A 19,661-nucleotide genomic window follows, 5' to 3' on the forward strand; every position below is an offset into this window, starting at 1 on the left:
ACATAAATAAAAAGATAAGATAAAGAAGAAAGCCTCGTAAAACTCTATTATTAATATAATAGAACTATGCTTCCTCTTTTGAAGGCACATGCACCTGTAACATGATCTGAAAAGCAGAGCCTCCACAAAACACAAAAAATACATTCAAGGGCTTATTTCCAAAAATTCACTAAATCCAATCCATATTAGTTGTATTGGACTTAACAGGTTTTTGGAAATAAGTCCTTCAGTTATAAAAGAAGTAAAGGATTCCGTCTCATTATACAACTCCCTAACTTAAAAATAGCCTTAAGTTACAACCATCATATTGGGAGACTGGTTTCCTAAAAAGCTCCAAAATAAAATAACTGTCACAAAATGTCTCTAAGCCTGCCCTGTCTGTCCCATTCAGTACAAGAAAGCAGCTCTACAGAACGATCGCACGCTCCGTCCCTTAACAGAGCACAAAATACTGCAAAGCTCAGTGGACAAATCTGCAGCGGCCCGTTTCGTACTGTGTAGGAGGCAGGTCGGACCGCACCATCCCAACCGTCTCCAGGAGGAAGGGCAGACGTAAACGCTTTTTCTTACAATGACGGTGCAATTCCTGGATCTCAAGAATAAAAGGAACTGGCTTCCTCTCCTGTTTCTGATGCAAAACTAGGGGGAGAAAGTGCTGAGTTGTTTCAGAGGAAAGAGCAGGGAGAGAGGACCGGAGCCAGAGATTACTACCTTCTCCCCTTACGAGGAGGTGGAAGTTTCCGGAGGGTAGCGCGGGAGAGTGAGCGCGCGACGGCCGCGCGGGCTCGGGCTCTGCAGCAGCAACACGGCAGAGAGGCAGCAGAAGCAGGTAAGGGCGCGGGGAGACAGAGAGGGGGAACGGCGCGCGCTGTGGCATTCTGCAGCGATCGTGTGCACGTTGTGCATGTGCATGGTTCTCGCTTCCTTTTTTTCCCTTCTTGCCTTTGGCATCTGGTTTTTATTTGCTGTTGCTTTAGGTCAGTGTTTGTGCATAACATCTGCTTCTTCGTCCCCTCCTCCCACCCACGCACAGCTTAGGTGGGATGGGGTGGGGGCTTTATTATTAGCATCACTGTATGCTGGGGTCTTTCTTCCCCTTTACAAACGTACACACTTTGCATGTTATTTTTTTTTAGAAGGGGGCGGGGACGTGCCTTGGGTTATTCGTGCCCAGGGCCAGATATACTACGCATTTTTTCCCAGAAACACAAAATGGGAAAACCCCCTTCCATTTGGCCTGTCTAGGGGGGGTGAGCTGGAGTGTGTAACCGGGTCCCTGCAGTCCATCCCTCCCTGTTCTTTTACTTTCGCTCTATGGGTAAACACCGGAAACGGGGAGGGGGTGGTGCCATTTCTGCCGAGTAAGAATTGGGCTTGATGTTGTGTTGGGGTGGCTGTTATCCAGCCGTGGGTCCATCTCTTTTGTTTTTATCTCTCTTTTCTCTTTGGATTGGGACAAATATCTACTGTAGCAGAAGAAAGTGCCTTGAGCTGCTTTTGACAAGACGGGAATTAACATTTCAAATAAGTAAATAATCTCTGGACATTAAGCTGCAGTATCATACTGCCTTTTGCACCTGTGAAAGAAACGTTGGTTGGGGTGTTATCTCTTTCTATGTCACCTTTACTTTTTTGACTTATGGAAAATATCTCTCTGTTTGTGCTGAAGGGAGCTTTTGTTAGTTGGTTCAGCATCATTTCTGGATAGGCAGAGGAGTCCTCATTTTAGTCTGTTGTGTCCTTGTATGTGGTTGGTGTGCCTCGCTGGGCTAGGACTGAATGTATGTACCTTTCTTTTCCCAGAGGACAGAGTGGACAGCCTTGGTTCTCAGGAGAGTGGGAGTAGTACCAGTGCCCAGCTGTCAACATGGCACATGATTTTAAACCCGGTGACCTGATTTTTGCCAAGATGAAAGGCTACCCACATTGGCCAGCCAGGGTAGGTAATGCATGCTGAATCCCTCTCCAAAACATGAAGTATGGAGCAGCTTAGATCCTCTACCAGACTTAAGAAAAACAGCTATTAGGACCTCCCTCCCAAACCCAAATAACTTGTCATAAGTAAAGGATAGTGACAGCTGAGAGCTGAAGTTCATGGTTGGTGAGCTGAGCCTGGACTGACATGAGTGAATTCCTTTTTAAAGGTGGTAGAGAGACTTGGAATGCGGAAATCAGTCTGAGAAGGTGGAGCAGACAAGAGGGTCTATGTGCAAACAAGCAACCCAGGTAGTTGTGGAAGATGTGGTGGAACCAGTTATGTGTATACTAGATGTGAGGGAGGCTTTTACTTTGGCTCCAAGAGAAGGTTATGTTGGGGAGGAGGTAGAGGCTGCCTCTGACAGGAGCTTAAGCATTTCACAAGTTGTAGATTATACATGCCAATGTCATTTTCTTTCAGGTTTGAATGTATTGGTTTAAAACCTTATTTAAAGGCTAGCTGAGTCTCTTCTGTGAACATGTAATAATAATACGAACAGCCAAAAAATTGAGTTTGGAAAGAAGATTTGTTAAAAAAAACAGACCTTTGTGCTAGCTATTTTATTATGATTTATTATTTTGGGTTCTTCACAAAATCCATTATTTGGCTGTCCACATTTTATAAACCTTTATGTTAGCAGCATGAGCCCTGCATGGATTGGAGGTGGGGAGGGGAACAGCCTAGTAGAATCAACTTAAAACTAATTCATGTTGAAAGGAGATATTTTAAATATTTGAATTACATAATAATCCGTATGCAAAAGGGAATATTGGCAATTTTAACTTTTAACTAATTTAACTTGGACATACAGAATATGACTGAAAATAGAGGTGACACAACTTTTCTTCCTACTGGAATACCACTGAGCCTACTAAGGGGGGGATTTAACAACTTGGACTATCTTTGTGGTAAAATTACCTATGTTAGCACAGGGTCTTAATGCATAAAATGGTTTATTTTACCACAAATCATTCTGTTCTTGCAAAGTCCCATCTTAACAGTAGTTCACGTTGTTAACTTCTCCCCCTTAATCTCCAGGTACATCCACACTTCCCTGCAGCTGGAGAACTTGATTCATTCTCTCTGTTCTTGAAAAGCTTTTCAGTTCATGGGCACCCATATTCGAAAGAATATTATATTTTAATTATATTAAAATTTTAAGCAATTAGATATAACTATAGTAGGAACTTCTTATATTCTATGGAAGTGTAAAATGATGAGAGAGAATGTGCTGCAGACCATTACATTTTTTTTGTCTGTTTCTGAGCTGTGCCATAGGGTTCTGCACCTAACAGTCATTAAAGTTCAGCATTATGCTACTCATTGGGGGTTCTCCAGTAGCTTGGGGAAGGTAGCCATACTTTTAGGCCCCAATGCTCAAAACTTTCGCACCATACAGAACAGCACCGAGAAATACCGCCAGAACGCAGCAAAATAACTTCACAATGCTCGATGCTAATAGCATGCAAATTATATTGGGGACCATAACTAACAGCGTTGAGCACTGGGAAATTAACAGGGAAAAACGTGCTTGGCGCATGTGCACAAACACCCTAACGCCTACTCCAAGCTGTTTTGTGCACTGTTCTCTGAGCATTGGGAGGGAATAGGAAATGACCTTATTAACATCCATTTGACTACATTAGCATGCTATTTGCATTAATCTTTGGCGCGCTCATTGTTTCTTGCGCTAGAATCTCTGAGCATTCTGTAATAGTTAATACAGGTGCTAGTCCAGCGCCAATGGCCTCTAGCGCCCGCGTTTGCTTTTGAGCATCAGCCCCCTGGTGCACATTGGTGAATTTTGAGACAATGCATTTAGCTACAACTCTGCAGGTGTTACTAAACTATGCAATATCGTCCACCCTGACTAGAAGTGGTAATGACTTCTGCATGCAGTTCCTTACCTTACTGCACCCTCTAATAAGATTATTCGCTTTCTAAATGGTCCCCATTGGGATTTTGAGAAAAGAAAGGAGGCTAAAGAACCAAGGCAAAAAGTGGCTTTAGCACCCCCAGTAGCCTAGTGGTTAGTGCAGCTGACTTTGATCCTTGGGAACTGTGTTCGATTCCCTTGCAGCTCCTTGTGACTGTGGGCAAGTCACTTAACCCTCCATTGCCCCTGGTAGAAAATAAGTGCCTCTATACATGTAAACCGCTTTGAATGTAGTTGCAAAATACCACAGAAAGGCGATATATCAAGTCCCATTTCCCTTTCCCTTGGGCATGTTTTTCCGGCGTTCTAAGGCCTCTTTTGCTCAGTGGCATTCCTAGGGGGCGGCGGAGGGGGTGGTCCGCCCAGGGTGCACGCCGCTGGGGGGGTGCCCCATTGTTCAGTGCTTCTTCTCTGCCCCGGAACAGGTTACTTCCTGTTCTGGGGCAGAGAAGAAGCATCGAACAACAGAGGAAAGGCGCGCGTGGCACCCCCCCCCCCCGGCGGTGTGCACCCGGCGGGAGGGAGGGGGTTCCTTCGCGGGGGTGTCCTTTTGCCGGGGGGGGGGTCCGCGTGGCATCGGGGTGGAGCGCTGCACCCGGGGGGGGGGGGCGGGGCGCATCGGTGATCCGCCCCGGGTGCCAGCCCCCCTAGGAACGCCACTGCTTTTGCTGCAGCTGTAAAATGTCTGATTTTCCTTTAAAAAAAAATGTTACTGTCCATGTGCTAATGTTGCCGTTGATGTGTGGCCATTAAAAAGAAATTGCCACGTGAGTACTGCTACCTATCTTGTAAGCGATAAGGGCTCATTCGGTAATCCTGCATTGATCAGTTGGTGTGTGGTAATGTAGATGCACTAACCGTTTAGGAGGAGATTCTATATATGGCGCCTAAAAAAAATCAGCGCTGAAATCAGTGCTAAGTGTATTCTTTTAATCGGCACCTGGATTTAGGTGCCAATTATAGAATATGCTTAGTTGATATTTCAGCGCTAATATCTGCGTGCATCCATTTATGCCAACAGAAACATGTTGTAATTTGCAGTGCATAGATTTAGGCACACTGGGCCATATTCTATAACTAGGCGCCTAAATTTTGGAACACCCATGAAACGCCCATTACTGTGCCCCCTTTTGCCTCCGCTCTTTAGACGTTCGATGCACATCATTACAGAATAGGCTTAACGAGTTGTGCACCTAAATTCTAATCAGCGCCAATTAACGCTCATTATTTAAGTTCTGTTATCAACACTCGTTAGCTTCTTACGCCAATTAAGTTACATGTGGTGTTATAGAATCCGTGCTGATTTCAGCACCTAAATCTAAGCACACTATATAGAATCCGGGGATTAGTGTGGAATACCCCCTGACATGCTCCCTCCAAAAAAAAAAAAAGAAACGTTAGCTGGTACTACTAATACTATTTAACATTCCTAAAGCGCTACTAGGGTACTAAAATGGCACTTACTGCAGAATGCCTGAGTGTGTCCCACGGTGCACCATTTTAAGCTGCATTAGGCATACAGCTTAGTACCCATGAGAGGAGGGACTAAAGCCAGAGAAGAAGTGTGGTGGGGGGGGGGGGGGGGGGGGCACTGCTAAAACATATCTAGTACTTCTAGTTTAAAAAGGTGTCTCAAACCGATAAGCATACAAATTAAAGCCCTACCCCATGTGTTTTCTTTTGGTATTTTGGTATTTTTCTCAAGAGAGACCTTTGATGATTGATGTTTTGCACAGGGAAGAAGTGGAGATGATTTGGGTGTGGGGGGTAAATATGCCAAACATAACTTCTTTTGGGGGCTGATGCAGAAAGCTAGCACAGGTTGTTATCACAGGGTATACATGCATGTTACTGGCCTAGCAATGCAGTAACACGGCTGGAGTGCAGGTTGTAAGGACATTGAGTATGCCCTGGCAGTGCAGAAAGGGAAAAGGTGGCCTCTGATGTGCATTTACCATCAGAACTTTTTTGCCAGGTCCAGGGCAGCTTAGCCCAACCTGACACCTTCGTCCTGATGCCTTTCTGCACCAACACCCTCCCAAATCCTACTGAACCTGACCTCCCTCCTATCCCCCCCCCCCAAACTTAAAAAAGCTTTACCTGTTGTCTATTTTCTCTTTCCCCCCTCCCTGACCATAAAGGAGGCAGGAGTCATGCTATCTTGGAAAATGGAGGTGCCTAGCCTTACTGGGTGCTTCCTAGATTCTGGGCGGGGTCGTCTACTATATAAATGAATTTTCCCTTATTTGTTGGTCTCTGCCCAGCTACCAAATAAGGGAAAAATTCACTTATACTCATAATGATTCCTTTCAGTGCATCCCAGGATGCTGCACACAGGGCTGGGCACTCCAGAGACAGGAGTAGGTGAGCATCACTCTTGTCTCCTTTAAGGTACAACCTGGGGGAGGGGTCAGGTGGGTGGCACAGCCACTAGACACCATGGAATGGACTTTTTTTATTTACTTGGGGAGGTAGGGAAGAGGGGCGTCATGTTAGGTGTGAGGTGCCCTAGACTTCAGGCATTTTTTTTAAGTAGTGGTGGAGGGGGTTGGGTTGAGAGTTGCTTTACACACCAGGGAAACTTTCTATGAAGCCAGGGGGCAGGAGGGGTCAAGTCGGCTGGGTAGGGAGTGCCGCTAAGACACCAGGGATTGGAAGTTTGTTTGCTTTTTTTTATTGTCATTCTTCTGTCAGTGCATGAGCCAGTCACTGTTTATTCAGTAACAGGAGGGGTGACATTTAGCAATGAACTGCAGATTTTTCTGCAGTTTTAACATGGCAGCAATTTGCATGCTTACAGCATGCTGCAGTATTTTGGGATCGCTAATTTTGTGGTAGAATTGCATGTTGAGCTGGCTCTACCATGAGACTTTCTGCTTTGGCCCCTCAGCCTCTTTTAACCAAGAGATCCAATAAACCATCGTATGCTGAAATAGAGCAATTACAAAAAAACAGTCATTAAAATAAAATCATGTGTTGGACCTCTGTGACTGGCCACCTTCTATCACAAGAAGGGCTCTTGAATTTGTCAGTAGCCTGTAAGAGTTTGGATTGAGCATCAGGGATATACAGAAATGACTGCACAATAGGTTATTAAAAAAAAAAAGACCTTACAGCTATTAGGTTTGGAGACTGATCTGATCTGATTTTTTTTTTAATCCCTTGAACAGATTTGTGAACATAATATAGTGAAGGCTATTTCCTGGTTGCCTCTCATCACAGCGGTAGAGTTACCAACTGAGGAAAATTCTGATAGTCTGCCAGATTTTTGTTTTCCCAGCCAGCCTAATTTCGCTATAGCCCCTTTTTTCGCGCTATAGCGAAATTAATGCAAGTTTACCCAGGCTGTCTTTAAGGCACTTACAACTTGAACTCTGTACGATCGCTATATCTACAATTTGACCCCTGAGGCAGGCGCCTGTTTGGCGCCGAAACACGGCCCGTGTCGGGTCTTTGGCTAATAAAGTACTCCTGTTGTCTCATTCTTAAAGGCCCAGTGTTGCTTTTTTTCTTTTGGTTTCTCTGATTGTATACTGTATTACCCTCTCTGTCTGTACCATCTTTGCATCATAAAATAAAACAATTTCCTATCCAAAATCAGACATTATCCCAACATGCAGCAGTAAAATGCACCTTTTTTGGGAATGAATCCATTTTATTTTTTTTTTTGTTTTGTCTGTGAGGAGACAGCCACTGATGGACACTTGGAACAGTCCAAAGTCCTGTGTGTTATGAGTCCACAGTTCCTACTCTAAACCTCAGAACTATTTCTACTTTTGGACACGTCAGCAAATTTGTTAATGAACTGTACGCATGATGCAATAGTCAGTTGGTTTTTAATCTGTAAATATCAACTATAATATCACCTCAACACCAAAGTTCTGGGCGATTTTTACTAAACACGGATTACAGTAGACAACATAATGTTAGCTTTCACAATAAGTAATGAACATATTGACTAATCAGCAGTGCCTCCCCAAATACTTGGTAAATACTACTACTTATCATTTCTTTAGCACTACTAGACGTACGCAGCGCTGTACACTTGAACATGAAGAGACAGTCCCTGCTCGACAGAGCTTACAATCTAATTAGGACAGATAAACAGGACAAACAAGAGACAAGGGAATATTAAAGTGAGGATGATAAAATAAGGGTTCTGAACAAGTGAATAAGGGTTAAGAGTTAAAAGCAGCATCAAAAAGGTGGGCTTTTAGCTTAGATTTGAAGACGGCCAGAGATGGAGCTTGACGTAGCGGCTCAGGAATCACCATGGGGCCCTTTTACTAAGCCACGGTATGCATTAGCACGTGCTTACCTCATGCCAAAAAGCAGTGCCATGGGACACGCTGAGGCGTCCCGTAGTAATGTGCTAATCCTGCACTAAAAATACTTTATATTTTTTAGCGCGGGAGGCATATCTGTGGGCGGAAAGTAGGCGTGCCCTGCACTTATCAGGTAGTCAGGGTACATTGCCACATGCTACCTGATTAGCGCAGGATCCCTTACCACATTAATAGGTGGTGGTAAGGGCTCCCACGGCAGTGGCAACACGCTATTTGGGAAATTAGCGCGTGGCCATTACGAGACAAAATACAAATGCAGCTGCTTTATTGCTGTGCTAAAAGTGGCCGCTGCATGCAATAAACCATGCGCTACAAACAGCGCCAGCCACTTTTTAGCACGGCTTAGTAAAAGGGCCCCCATGTTTTTAAAAGTTTACAGAATTTCACATAATCTTCTTCCTATGAGGCAAAGATCAAAGTGAAGGAGCTCTCTGTAATAGCTGCCTCCTTAAAGACATCAGTCTAAAAGTTGCATCCTTATTCAGATGGAAAGCTGAAAGAGCACGAATTGTAGTTTTTAAACTTTAAATAGGTCAAATAAGCGTTGAAGCCATATACAATTTTAAGACATGCAAAGTACATCAAAAACTCCATTCTAGCTACTGTTGGGGGCCGATGTAGTTGCTTCAGCAAAGGGGTGATTCTGTCAAATTTAGTAGCAACATTCTGAAGCAATGAAAGTCTGATGTAAATACTACTTAGGTAATTCCAAATACAAAACCTTAAAATAATATAAACAAGACAGTATGATAGCTTGTGCAATCTTTTGCAAATCATCTAAGGAAAAATAATTTTGTACTTGACTGGTCTTACTACCTGTGTTGAGAATTCATGTCCAAGTTGGAATCGATGATAAAACCCTAAGACTCACATACAGGGCTGTGGAGTCAGTACACCAAACCTTTGACTCCGACTCCTCTATTTTTCTACTGTCCGACTCGTACTATGTAAAGTAAATCTAAGAGAGATTTGATTAATTACGTAAACGTAGGATATTTCTTTTATGTACAAAATTAGGACTAATACCACAACATATATATACACACACACGTGCACATATTTTATTTTTTTAATGAAGTTTTACATTTTAACAAGCAATACATTGTACTTGACCAGAAAATAAGATTAGCCACGAAATAACACTAAACAGGTAATAAATTAACCAAAGATAAAGACAATAGCAAAATCCTCTATTAGCTCCCAAATGCAGGATCCTTCATAATATAAAGAGAGAACGTATTCAAAGGCAAATAATTTAAATAAAGAAAAGTAATAATCACACTTGACATTCATATCTGTGCCCGATTTAACATCTGGAATCTAAACAGGAGGTACATGAGAAACTCGGGGGTCCTTTCACTAAGGTGCGCTGAAAAATGGCCTGTGGTAGTGTAGGTGTGGGTTTTGGGCGCGCATAGATCCATTTTTCAGCACGCCTTCAAAAAATGCCTTTTTAAAATTTTTGCCGAAAATGGATGTGCATCCATTTTGGGTCTGAGACCTTACCGCCAGCCATTGACTTAGCACTAAGGTCTCTCACGTTAACTGTGCGGTAATCACCTACGTGTGTCAAGTCGGAGTTACCGCCTGATTTTCGCCCCACGCCAGGAAAAAAATTATTTTCTGGTGCACGTAGTGGACGCGTGTAAAAAAAAAATGAAATTACCGCACAGGCCACGCGGTAGCCGGGTGGTAACTCCGAATTGGCACGTTTTGGGCACACGTAGGTGCCTACGCAGCTTAGTAAAATGGCCCTTTTATTATCCAAAAACTGTTTAAGATGTGCAGAGTTATAAAATATAGATCTAACAATCTGAATATTCACTAAACATTTTTCAGGAAATTGAAGAAAAACTTCCTCACCATTTTGAAGAATACGAGGGCACAACTCCAGAAAGGACTTATGCTTACGCTGAGTTTCTTTACCAACATCAGGAAAACACCACATTCTATGATCCCTGTGTTTGAAAAACAGTCAAAGAATTATATTTTTATCTGCTTTGAATACAAAAGATACCAGGAGTGTAGCACGAGTATCCACTATATCTTGAGATGTTTCCAACAATTCTGATACGTTCAAACTATCAGGAGATACTACCTCCACAATGACATTAGAGCCAGATGTAACAATATGCTGTCTGTTTAAAAGGCAAGTAGTAGATCTTGCTTATTGGAGAAAGTCTCATTAGATAACTTCAAGACTTCCTGCATGTATATCTTAAAAAGTTCTCTTGGAGAGATCATCTGAATCTTGGGGAAATTCAAAAACTTAGTTACTTGCTCGCAAATGAGCTATTCCACTTGCCCCCATCTAAACTGAAGATCCACTGAGCTTTTTATCAAATTCAATTGACCTGCTTTTATATCTTTAATCTCATCTGTTATACTATGAAGTTGTCTCTGATGATCAACTACACTTATTTCCAAATTAGGCACTTGAGTCAAAACACCTTCCACAGATTTTTCCACTGTATCGGTTCTGTTACTCAAAGTTCATGTTATATTAGTAATCGCCTCCCAAATAGAAGCCAGAGTAATTTCTGAGGATGTCTCCACCGTCATACTCCCAACCCCCTGGACTTCAGTGTGGGGGGAAGTTTGAGGCCTTGTTGAGGTTCCAGCTGCTCACAAGGAAATCACTGCACCATTAGATGCTGTCACTCCCTGCACCTCAGCTAACCCTTCTGGGGTTGGTGAACTACATGCCAATGGCTGTGGTGGTAGTTGGGCAAATGGGCTGAGCGAAATGCTGTCCTCACAGGCGGGGCAGCAAGGATGTCCCAGTTTGTCTCCTGCAAATTCAATCCAAACTGTGTTAAAGGCGCCTGAACCGAAGCTGAGGTATGAGGCAACACCAACCTCACTTTCCTCCTTCTCTCCATCCTTACTGAAATGAGAAAAGGTATCAAGTCAGGAGAGAAAGCTTGGGCAGCCAGCACTTAGTCAGGTTTGGCTATCTTGGATCCACACCAAACCTATATTTATTTGAAATTTGAACCTGAGCAACAAATATTGTCAAATAAAAATATGCAATAAAATGTTACACCTTTACCCCACTGTTTACTAAGCTGTGTGGCAACACCGACACATCCCATTCAAAGTTGGCATTAGTGCACCAACAGCCACTAGTGTGGCTTGGTAAATGGGGGGGGGGGGGGGGGGTTAATATTTTTTTATTTATAAGTAATACAAAACACTTATGCAGAAAAGCTTGCATTCAATGAAAAAAAATAATTTAGAAGTTACAAAGTAATCTATATCTTCATAATAACTATCAAAATTTTATATTATTATAATATACCTAACTCAAGCCTATAAATTGGGGAATCTAATAGCGTACAGGAGAAATTTTTTAATGTCTTTGAAGAATTTGTCCTCAGAAAAAGATTTGCCTCAGTCAGATCCTCCTTCATGGATACCCTTAAATCTGATCTAATAATTCTCTGAGCAGAGACTAACTGTTCAACATTAACGAGTCGATGGTAAAGCAGTAACCTCCAGAGCAACATATCTAACAATTTTAGGATATAAAAGAATGACTTTTTGCACAGTTAATTTTGATGAATGATCAAATTTGTCAGCTTCTTTTAGTGCAAGTGAGAAATTAAGTTGAAATTTACTCAATTTGTTCTCTTTGTGTTTGGAGGAATCCTTTTCTATGTGGAGATGCTTTGCACGCTCTTTCTGATCCAGATATTTATCAAAATCAAATTCTTCCTCAGTTGATGTTAGTGCTGCAATGTCTTCAGCCATCTCAACTTTCCTCCTCCTCACATTCCTGCAACCCAAGAAAAATAAAGAATGGAGGAAGACCAATTTGATTCCACCAACAAAGTTGAACGTTCATCCTTGTTGGAATCGAATTAGTCTTTTTTGTTTTTCTTGGTTTATTTGTACATTTGGGGGTGCTGCTTCTCCTTTTTTTTGTATATTCTGCGACCCATTCATTCTAACTGCTACCTCTCAGAGATCACTTTCCCTTTAGTCAGCTGCTCATTATCCAGAAGAATCTGGTGCATTGGGTCTACATAAACAAGCTGCCAAAATAATCTTGTTTTCTAATAATTGGGCCTCTCTTCATTTCACTGAAGCAGAAATGCCATCTGTAATTAACCCTCCTTTTTGAGACAGATAAAATGTCAGGTTCTTCCACTTCTTCAAGAATATACCTGGAGTTGAATACTCAACTTGTAATGTTTTAGTCATTGTAAATGAATGACGCAACTCTTCCAATCTGCCATCTGTGTCCACTGACTTCCATTTAGCATCACTTGAGGGTTGGCTATGTCTGTAAGAAAGGGTTTCAGATCAAGCAAAAAGCTGAATCATTAAGTAGGTACTGCCCCAGCGTGTGGCTTGATCAATAATTGCCCCGTTTCCGGCTCATCTCTTCAAAATGGAATCAACTTTAGGTGTTCTTGCAGCAGTAACTACTTTCCTCACCTTGCCAATCAGAGCAGCAGCGTGTCCTTCGTACAGACTGCAGTGTATGCACAGCACAGTGCATGTGGTGAATTCGGGAGAGTTTTTGAGCAGTTAACAACAAGATCATCTAAGAGATCATCATGTTGTTGTTCTATAGCAACTTCAACTTGTTCCTCAGTTGCAGGTGTGTGCTCTTGAGTTTCAAACATTCCTATATCTCTAAAGTGTTTTTCTAGTTGTTGGCCACTTTCATTTTCTGCATTCATTTAATTGTACGTAGCATGTTTGAAGCATTGTCAGTTACAATACATAGAACTTGTTCTTTTTTTAAGTTCATAATCTTGCAGAATCTTTTCCCCTAAGAACTAGAGAAACTCCTTGGTGTGATGAGTTTCTGTGTCATTTACTGCAGTATCTTATTAACTATTTTTGTCACAAACAAATCAGACATTGATGGCAAAGTAGTTCTCTCTGTGGTGCGTTCAGGCATCCATTTTAAGAAATACAAAGCACCCCTTGAGAGCTTTTCCTTTTGGTTAAGGGCTTCTTCATATACCATTTCTCTAGCACTGTCTTTTTCTCCATTCAGTCCTATAAAAGCTGGTTGTGAAAATAATGATAAAGGCACACTATCCTTTACAACAAGTTGTATATGATATGGTTTTTTGAATGTATCTTCCATCATTGTTACAGTAACTTTCACTGACAATATTAACTGAAGTTTTCTGCTCCTTTGACTTGAAGTACTGGGCATTGCTTATTTGCTTTTGCTGTCATCTTTCTCGCTCACAACTTTGAATACTTCTGGATGAAAGCGCTGTAAATGTCTTTTGAGATTTGACGCTCATGTAGGAGCATTTTTATCACTGCCTGAAGAGGTACTGATCTTGGCATCATAGCATTTCTGGGTCCTGTGTCATATACTAACACACAAAATATTTTCCATCTTGAGTTATGGTGAAATGCTCAAATATAGCTGACATCATGGGAAGCATCTTTGACGTTATGAATTTATATTAAAAACAATTGTCAGACAAAATTCCGTACTGCAGGGGAAGGCAGGAAGGAAGGAAAGTATCTGTATCCTAGCTTCTGCTACTGTCTCCCCCTGTAGCCTATTGGCTATCTGTGTCTGACCAATAGGCTGTAGGGAGAGGAGGGAGCTGCTGCTGCCTGTTGGCTGGCTGTGATTGATGGGCTGGAGGAAGAGGAGGGAGCTTCTGTAGCCTAAGGTAGAGAAACATCCTGCCTGAGCTGCCAATGGGGAGGGAAAGTGCTGCAGATAGACACTTTAGAAAAGAGGGAGACAGGCAGCTTTATTGGCATGACAGTTTTACATGTGTTGCCAAAAGTTAAGCAGTTAAGATGAAAAAAACAGAGAAACACTGGGAAAAAGATGCTACTGTGGAGGGCTGAAAGAGGTAGAAAGGATTTGTAAGGGGAATAGAGACTGGGTGATGGGGACAGGCTGGGAGTGGATTTCGATTATGCCGATTTGGGCGGCCCTGTGAGAAGGACGCCCATCTTGCGATTTGTGTCAATGATGGGCACCCTTCTGTTTCGAAAATAAGCCTGAGAGTGAGCCAAAAAGGCTCCCAAGTCTCCCGAAACAGGCAGCTCTGTACACTATCCAAAATCGTAATCCCTTGTCTGTCTTAAGCGCATTTGGACCAGTAGAAGTGATCTCCAGCGTGACATGGTTGGGCTAGAGTCTGTCAGCCAAGTTAATAAAATTGCCCTGATTTCAAAAAGAACAACTTGCTGAAAGAATCTCTTAAAACCCACAGGTGGTGGACCCGTGTAAGTATAAAAGTTAAAAGGGAGCATCGGGTCATAGGTTACTGTACAGTTCCAGTAGGTATCCACTGCCCGTAGAACCAGTTTGCAAAAATTGCGTATTACAGGACAAGACCAAAACATAGGGCCAAGTGTAGCTGAAGGGACTCCATAATTGTTACTGTGTACTAGGGTTGCCCTATACGCCTGAAGCGGTGAGAAATGTAGCTGTAGCATGAATTTATAAAGCATTTCTCTCTGTTGCATTGGCAATCGTTGAGAGTAGATTTGCTGGATGTAATGTTGACAATGTTCTGCTGTTACCACGCACTGAAGATCCTGAGACCAGCAGGTCGCCAAGAGATGATAGTCCAGATCAGGCGTGGTGTCATTCAAATACAGATGGTGGTATTTTAGAGGCACAGATTGTTGTGAACCCAGAGTGTAAGCCTCTGATAACGTGTCTGCCACATTTTTAATTAGATCAGTCCATTTTAGGAAAGAAACATAATGCCAAAGTTGTAAGTAGGCAAAGTAATGAGCTGGAGGTATCCTGTAAGTGAGTTGGAGAGATTCAAATGATTGAAGCTTTCCCTCCTCAGTTATGGCTTGGGAATAATAAATCGCTAGAGTATAGATCAAATCAAAATCCCATGAATCTAGGATAGACTCAAGCCTGGACTCTATATAGGAACTCTCTAACCCTATGGGTCTCCTATCTTTAGCAGGAAAAAGGCCTCAAAAAGCTCTAGGATACACTACATCTATAGAGATAAACAGATCAGTTAGATCCTCTCCATCATCGGCCATAAAAAACCTTCCAGTGCTAGGTAACATTTGGCACCTTCCATCAAATACGTTATACCCAATGTTCTGTTATTACATTAAATTCTTATCTGTTAATTTGTCCAAAATCTTATCTGTTAATTTTACTCTTCTGTTTCAATGCTTCCAGGCTCGTCTATCAAACGGTGAGCTATAGTAGTGAAAAGGACACTTATCTTTTCTTGTGCCTGTTCTTGATTGTCGGCATAGACTCATCTGCTGCTTTCTTTATCTCAACAACACTTCAAACTTTCGTGTTGTGACTTGCTGTCTAAACCCCTCTGCCCCAAGCCGACAATGGCCAGCATTTCGCGTTGCTGCTACAGGGTCTTGGCGGCAGGGTTACCACTGCAAGCGAGAGAGACAAAGTCAAACTTACTGTCTGTTTCTGTTTTACTTTTTTGTTGCTCACTGAACTCAACAATTACCTTTACATTACTCGGGGCTGCCGTAAGTACTCACTATACGGCGTAATGCACGACATCCAACACCCTCCATCCCCCAAACTATATATACTACTCATGAGGTCAGACGCTGATACATATATTATCCAGGGCAGTTTCAAATATCCACACCTTATGTCGCTATATGATTTGCAAAAGGCAATTGTACAAAGTACTGCATTTAAGCAACATGCATCAATATAATTAGGATCCCTATTGTAATCCAACATACTGCGAGGAACTACGGCTTTCCCGCCACGTTAAAAGCCAGCCTGAGGTGACAGTCTGCCTCTCCCTCACCCCGCAAGAGAATTGAGGTAATCTTGTGCTTCAGACACAGTTTCATAGGTGATCCATTTCCCTGCCACATTCACCTTTAGAAGTGCAGGGTAAAAGGAGCATGAAGTGAACCTTTTTCTCATACAATGCTGTGCAGATGGGTGTAAAACACTTCTGTTTCTCCTGTACACCTAGAAAATAATCCTGGAAAAGTTTAACAGGATCACCCTCATAAGTAATGTTTGAGTTTATAGCCGTGTAATATTTCTATTTTGTGCGCAAAATTGTGAATTTTTATTATGACAACACTAGGTCTCTGTTGGCCATCTTGAAAACGATCAAGTCTGTGTGCTTTCTCTATACAGAAAGGGCCAAATTGTCTGAAAGAGCAAATTCTTTATGCATCCATTGTTCCAGAAGTGTATCCAGGTTTCTGTCGGGCAGCTGCTCTGACAAACCCATTATGCGAAGATTGCCTCGGCGTGAGCGGTTTTCTAGATCCTCAAGTTTTATCTGTGTGCTCTTGGAGTTTCCGTTTCATTTCTGTAGGTTCTGGGCTGTGGGCTGTGTTGTTATATCCTCTAGGTCTGACAATTGTTTCTCCAATTCGGAGGTTCTCTTTGTCTGTTTCTGCCAACATCGTTTCAATTTTATTGAATTTTCCAGCTAGATGTTCGAGGCGAGGTTCAAGAACTGCCCCCCACCGTTGCAGTAAGCTGTGCCAATTGTCAGACAGTAAACTCTAATCCCTACTGAATCACTATTTCTACCATCTTGGAATTCACACTTCTTGGTTTTTATTTTTCGATTTTAGAGCCTCTTTTGGACGTTGCAGTTGACATTGGCACCATATATTGGTCCATAGAAGGTTCTAGTGTGCTGGTTGTCCATCGATGCCCCGAACAGTGAGCAAAAAGATAAGTTTTAAGCCAAGGAAAGTGCAGGGACCCTGGAGCAGCATGAACCCACAGCTATTGCTCTCAATACATCACATGATTCTCAAAATGTGCAAGTATAAAATAATAAATTTAACCATATATTATAAATGTTGTAAGTTTTTTTTAATTTTTTTTATTTTGAAGATGGAGTCAAGTCAGTACATTTTTACTGACTCCGACTCCACAGCCCTGCATACATATTGATGTTTTGGAGAAAAGACGGCTGAGGGGAGATATGATAGAGGTCTATAAAATAATGAGTGGAGTGGAATGAGTACATGTGAATCACTTGTTTACTCTTTCCAAAAATACTAGGAGTGGGGTGCACGTGATGAAGCTACAAAGTAGTGAATTTAAAACAAATCGGAGAAAATATTTCTTCACTCAACATATAATTAAACTCTGAAATTCTTTGCCAGAGAATGTAGTAAAAGCAGTTAGCTTAGCGGGGTTTAAAAAAGGATTGGATAGCTTCCTAAAAGAAAAGTCCACAAGCCATTATTAAAATGTACTTGGGAAAATCCACTGCTTATTTCTGGGATATCAAATTGATTAGAAGTAGATCTTCTATTTAGAGTAATACCCGCTGCTATAGTACGTGATCAAATAGCCACTACTAATGGAGGAGGAGCCTCATAAACTTACACAGCTGATTTCACTTCACCGTGCGGTGAGTCTTAGCTTTCCTCCTCCCTGCTATTTGGTGACTTTTATTATGATCACTCTCTGGAGCGGTCTTAACAACATTGATGGCTGCTCTGTACTTATCTGTGTCAGCCGGTGTGCCCTCTTTCCCCGACAGGTGCCTGTTTCGCAAGAACGCTTTGTCAAGGGGAGGTCATAGCACCGGACCTGCAATAATACAATTCATGTAAGACTATGTACAATTTAATGCCATACTGTTAACGCATACTCTATAATAATGTAGCTCAAGGCTTACCGTTACACCTCACTTGTGCCGTCTAACTGCCACCTGTTTGAAATTCAATATGGCGGTAGCCCCATTTTAACTTGAAACAAACTGGAAATAGCTGGTTCAAAAAGATGGCGCTGCCTACTAACTGCTCTAAGCACCCATGCGGCTCACTGGAAACAGCTGAGCTTGCTAAATAATCGCTACTACCAGTTCAAAAGAAGCAGCCCCAGTGCAGATATGTGTTTAAACCCTCCGGCTCTAAAGTATTTAAGTGATAGATCCAGTACGTCTCTCTCTGTAATAATCTTCTATTATGATCACCACCCCTGGGCATAAGACTGATCTGTTCTATCATCATACACTGTAAACTGTCTATCAAATGGTGACATCGCACACAATACTTAACTAATGGCGCTCCTAGATTTTGAGCTAAAATCCTTGACCAATGCTCTGTCATCCTAGCGTGTAGTGACCTGGTCGATTTACCAATATATACCTTGCTACAGGGGCAACATATATGGTAAATCACACCTACAGATCTACAATGATTTTGGAGAAGAGTGGGCTTTGGTGTAACCAACGTTCCTCGAATGCCACCATGAACACATTGGCTAGAGTGGGGCAAACGTTGCTCCCATGGCAACCTCCGATTTTTGTAAAAATAATTTCTTTTTGAAAATGAAAAAATTGTTAAACAACACTAATCTGGTTAGCTTCAGGATGAATTGAGATGGTACTTCATGTGGTCTTGGACGATTTTCCAACACATTCTCAATCTCTTCGAGTAATTCATCCTGGGGTATCATGGTATACAATGATTTTATGTCCAACGTGGCCATGATCACTTGGGTGTCTACTAATTGGATGTTCTGTAAAAACACGAGAAAATGAGTAGTGTATTTGATGAATGACTGGCTCCTTGTCACAACCTCTTGCAAAAATGAGTTCACGTACACACACAATGGGGTGATCTACAGGTGGTTCGTTGCCTCAATTTGTATATCTGTAGGTGTGATTTACTATATACGTTGCCCGTGTAACAAGGTATATATTGGTAAATCGACCAGGTCACTACACGCTAGGATGACTGAATCATGTTTAATTGATATCTTATTAGTCTTTAACTATGGTAATATACTTTGCAATATAATTGCTACTTCTGTTTGTTACACTTATAATCTAATTCAACCCTAAAGTTATTTCATTACTGCATAATATACTTTTGCTTGCTGTACTTCTCTATATGTAACCTCACCCATGCTTTAGAAGAGTTCCACAATATCCCAGTACTCAATTTCTCAAGACGTAAACTAAAAAGACCTTATGTCTCAATTAAATCACAGTCTAATTGTAGCTATAACAACTCTACCAATAGACCCCAAAACAAACATAATTATTCTAGTCACCGCAATAATAACCATCACACTCAAACCACTAACAACTCACAACAGCTTACAATTATTAAATGCATGAGTACTATCAACAATACTTTTCTTCTCATCCCTCTCAGATATGTAAATGCCCGGTTAGTTGTTAACAAATATGAGACAATCAGATTGGATTATGCAAGATAACCTGGGCTTAGTTTTCAATACAGAAACATGGCTAAAATCCAAGGATAATCCAATCTTAAACAACATTTGTCCTAATTGAAACAAAATTATTCATCTTCCTAGAACAAACAAAAGAGGTAGAGGCATTGCTCTCCTCTATAAATCGTTTTTCCCTATTGAGATAATACCTGACCGTTTATCACCCAACCTAGAGATTATGGCCCTCAAAATTAAAGATGATGCTTT

The 19,661-nt window shown here is 41.7% G+C and overlaps 1 protein-coding gene across 4 annotated transcripts in view; it reads left to right on the plus strand.

Moving 5' to 3' along the window:
- The first annotated feature begins 668 nt into the window (after positions 1-668).
- Positions 669-19,661, plus strand: part of PSIP1 (PC4 and SFRS1 interacting protein 1) — a 184,147-nt gene continuing 165,154 nt past the window's right edge. The window contains exons 1-2 of one of the 4 annotated variants that reach the window (XM_030194150.1): positions 669-829; positions 1,804-1,939. In XM_030194150.1, the coding sequence (XP_030050010.1) occupies positions 1,868-1,939 (72 nt within the window). In that variant the 5' untranslated portion in view covers positions 669-829; positions 1,804-1,867. Of the gene's footprint in view, positions 830-901; positions 978-1,383; positions 1,529-1,803; positions 1,940-2,144; positions 2,227-19,661 lie in introns of those variants that run through there. The other 3 variants (XM_030194152.1, XM_030194151.1, XM_030194153.1) reach the window with 3 other exon arrangements.

Source organism: Microcaecilia unicolor, chromosome 2 (genome assembly GCF_901765095.1).
Source record: "Microcaecilia unicolor chromosome 2, aMicUni1.1, whole genome shotgun sequence".
NCBI classification, from domain to species: domain Eukaryota; kingdom Metazoa; phylum Chordata; class Amphibia; order Gymnophiona; family Siphonopidae; genus Microcaecilia; species Microcaecilia unicolor.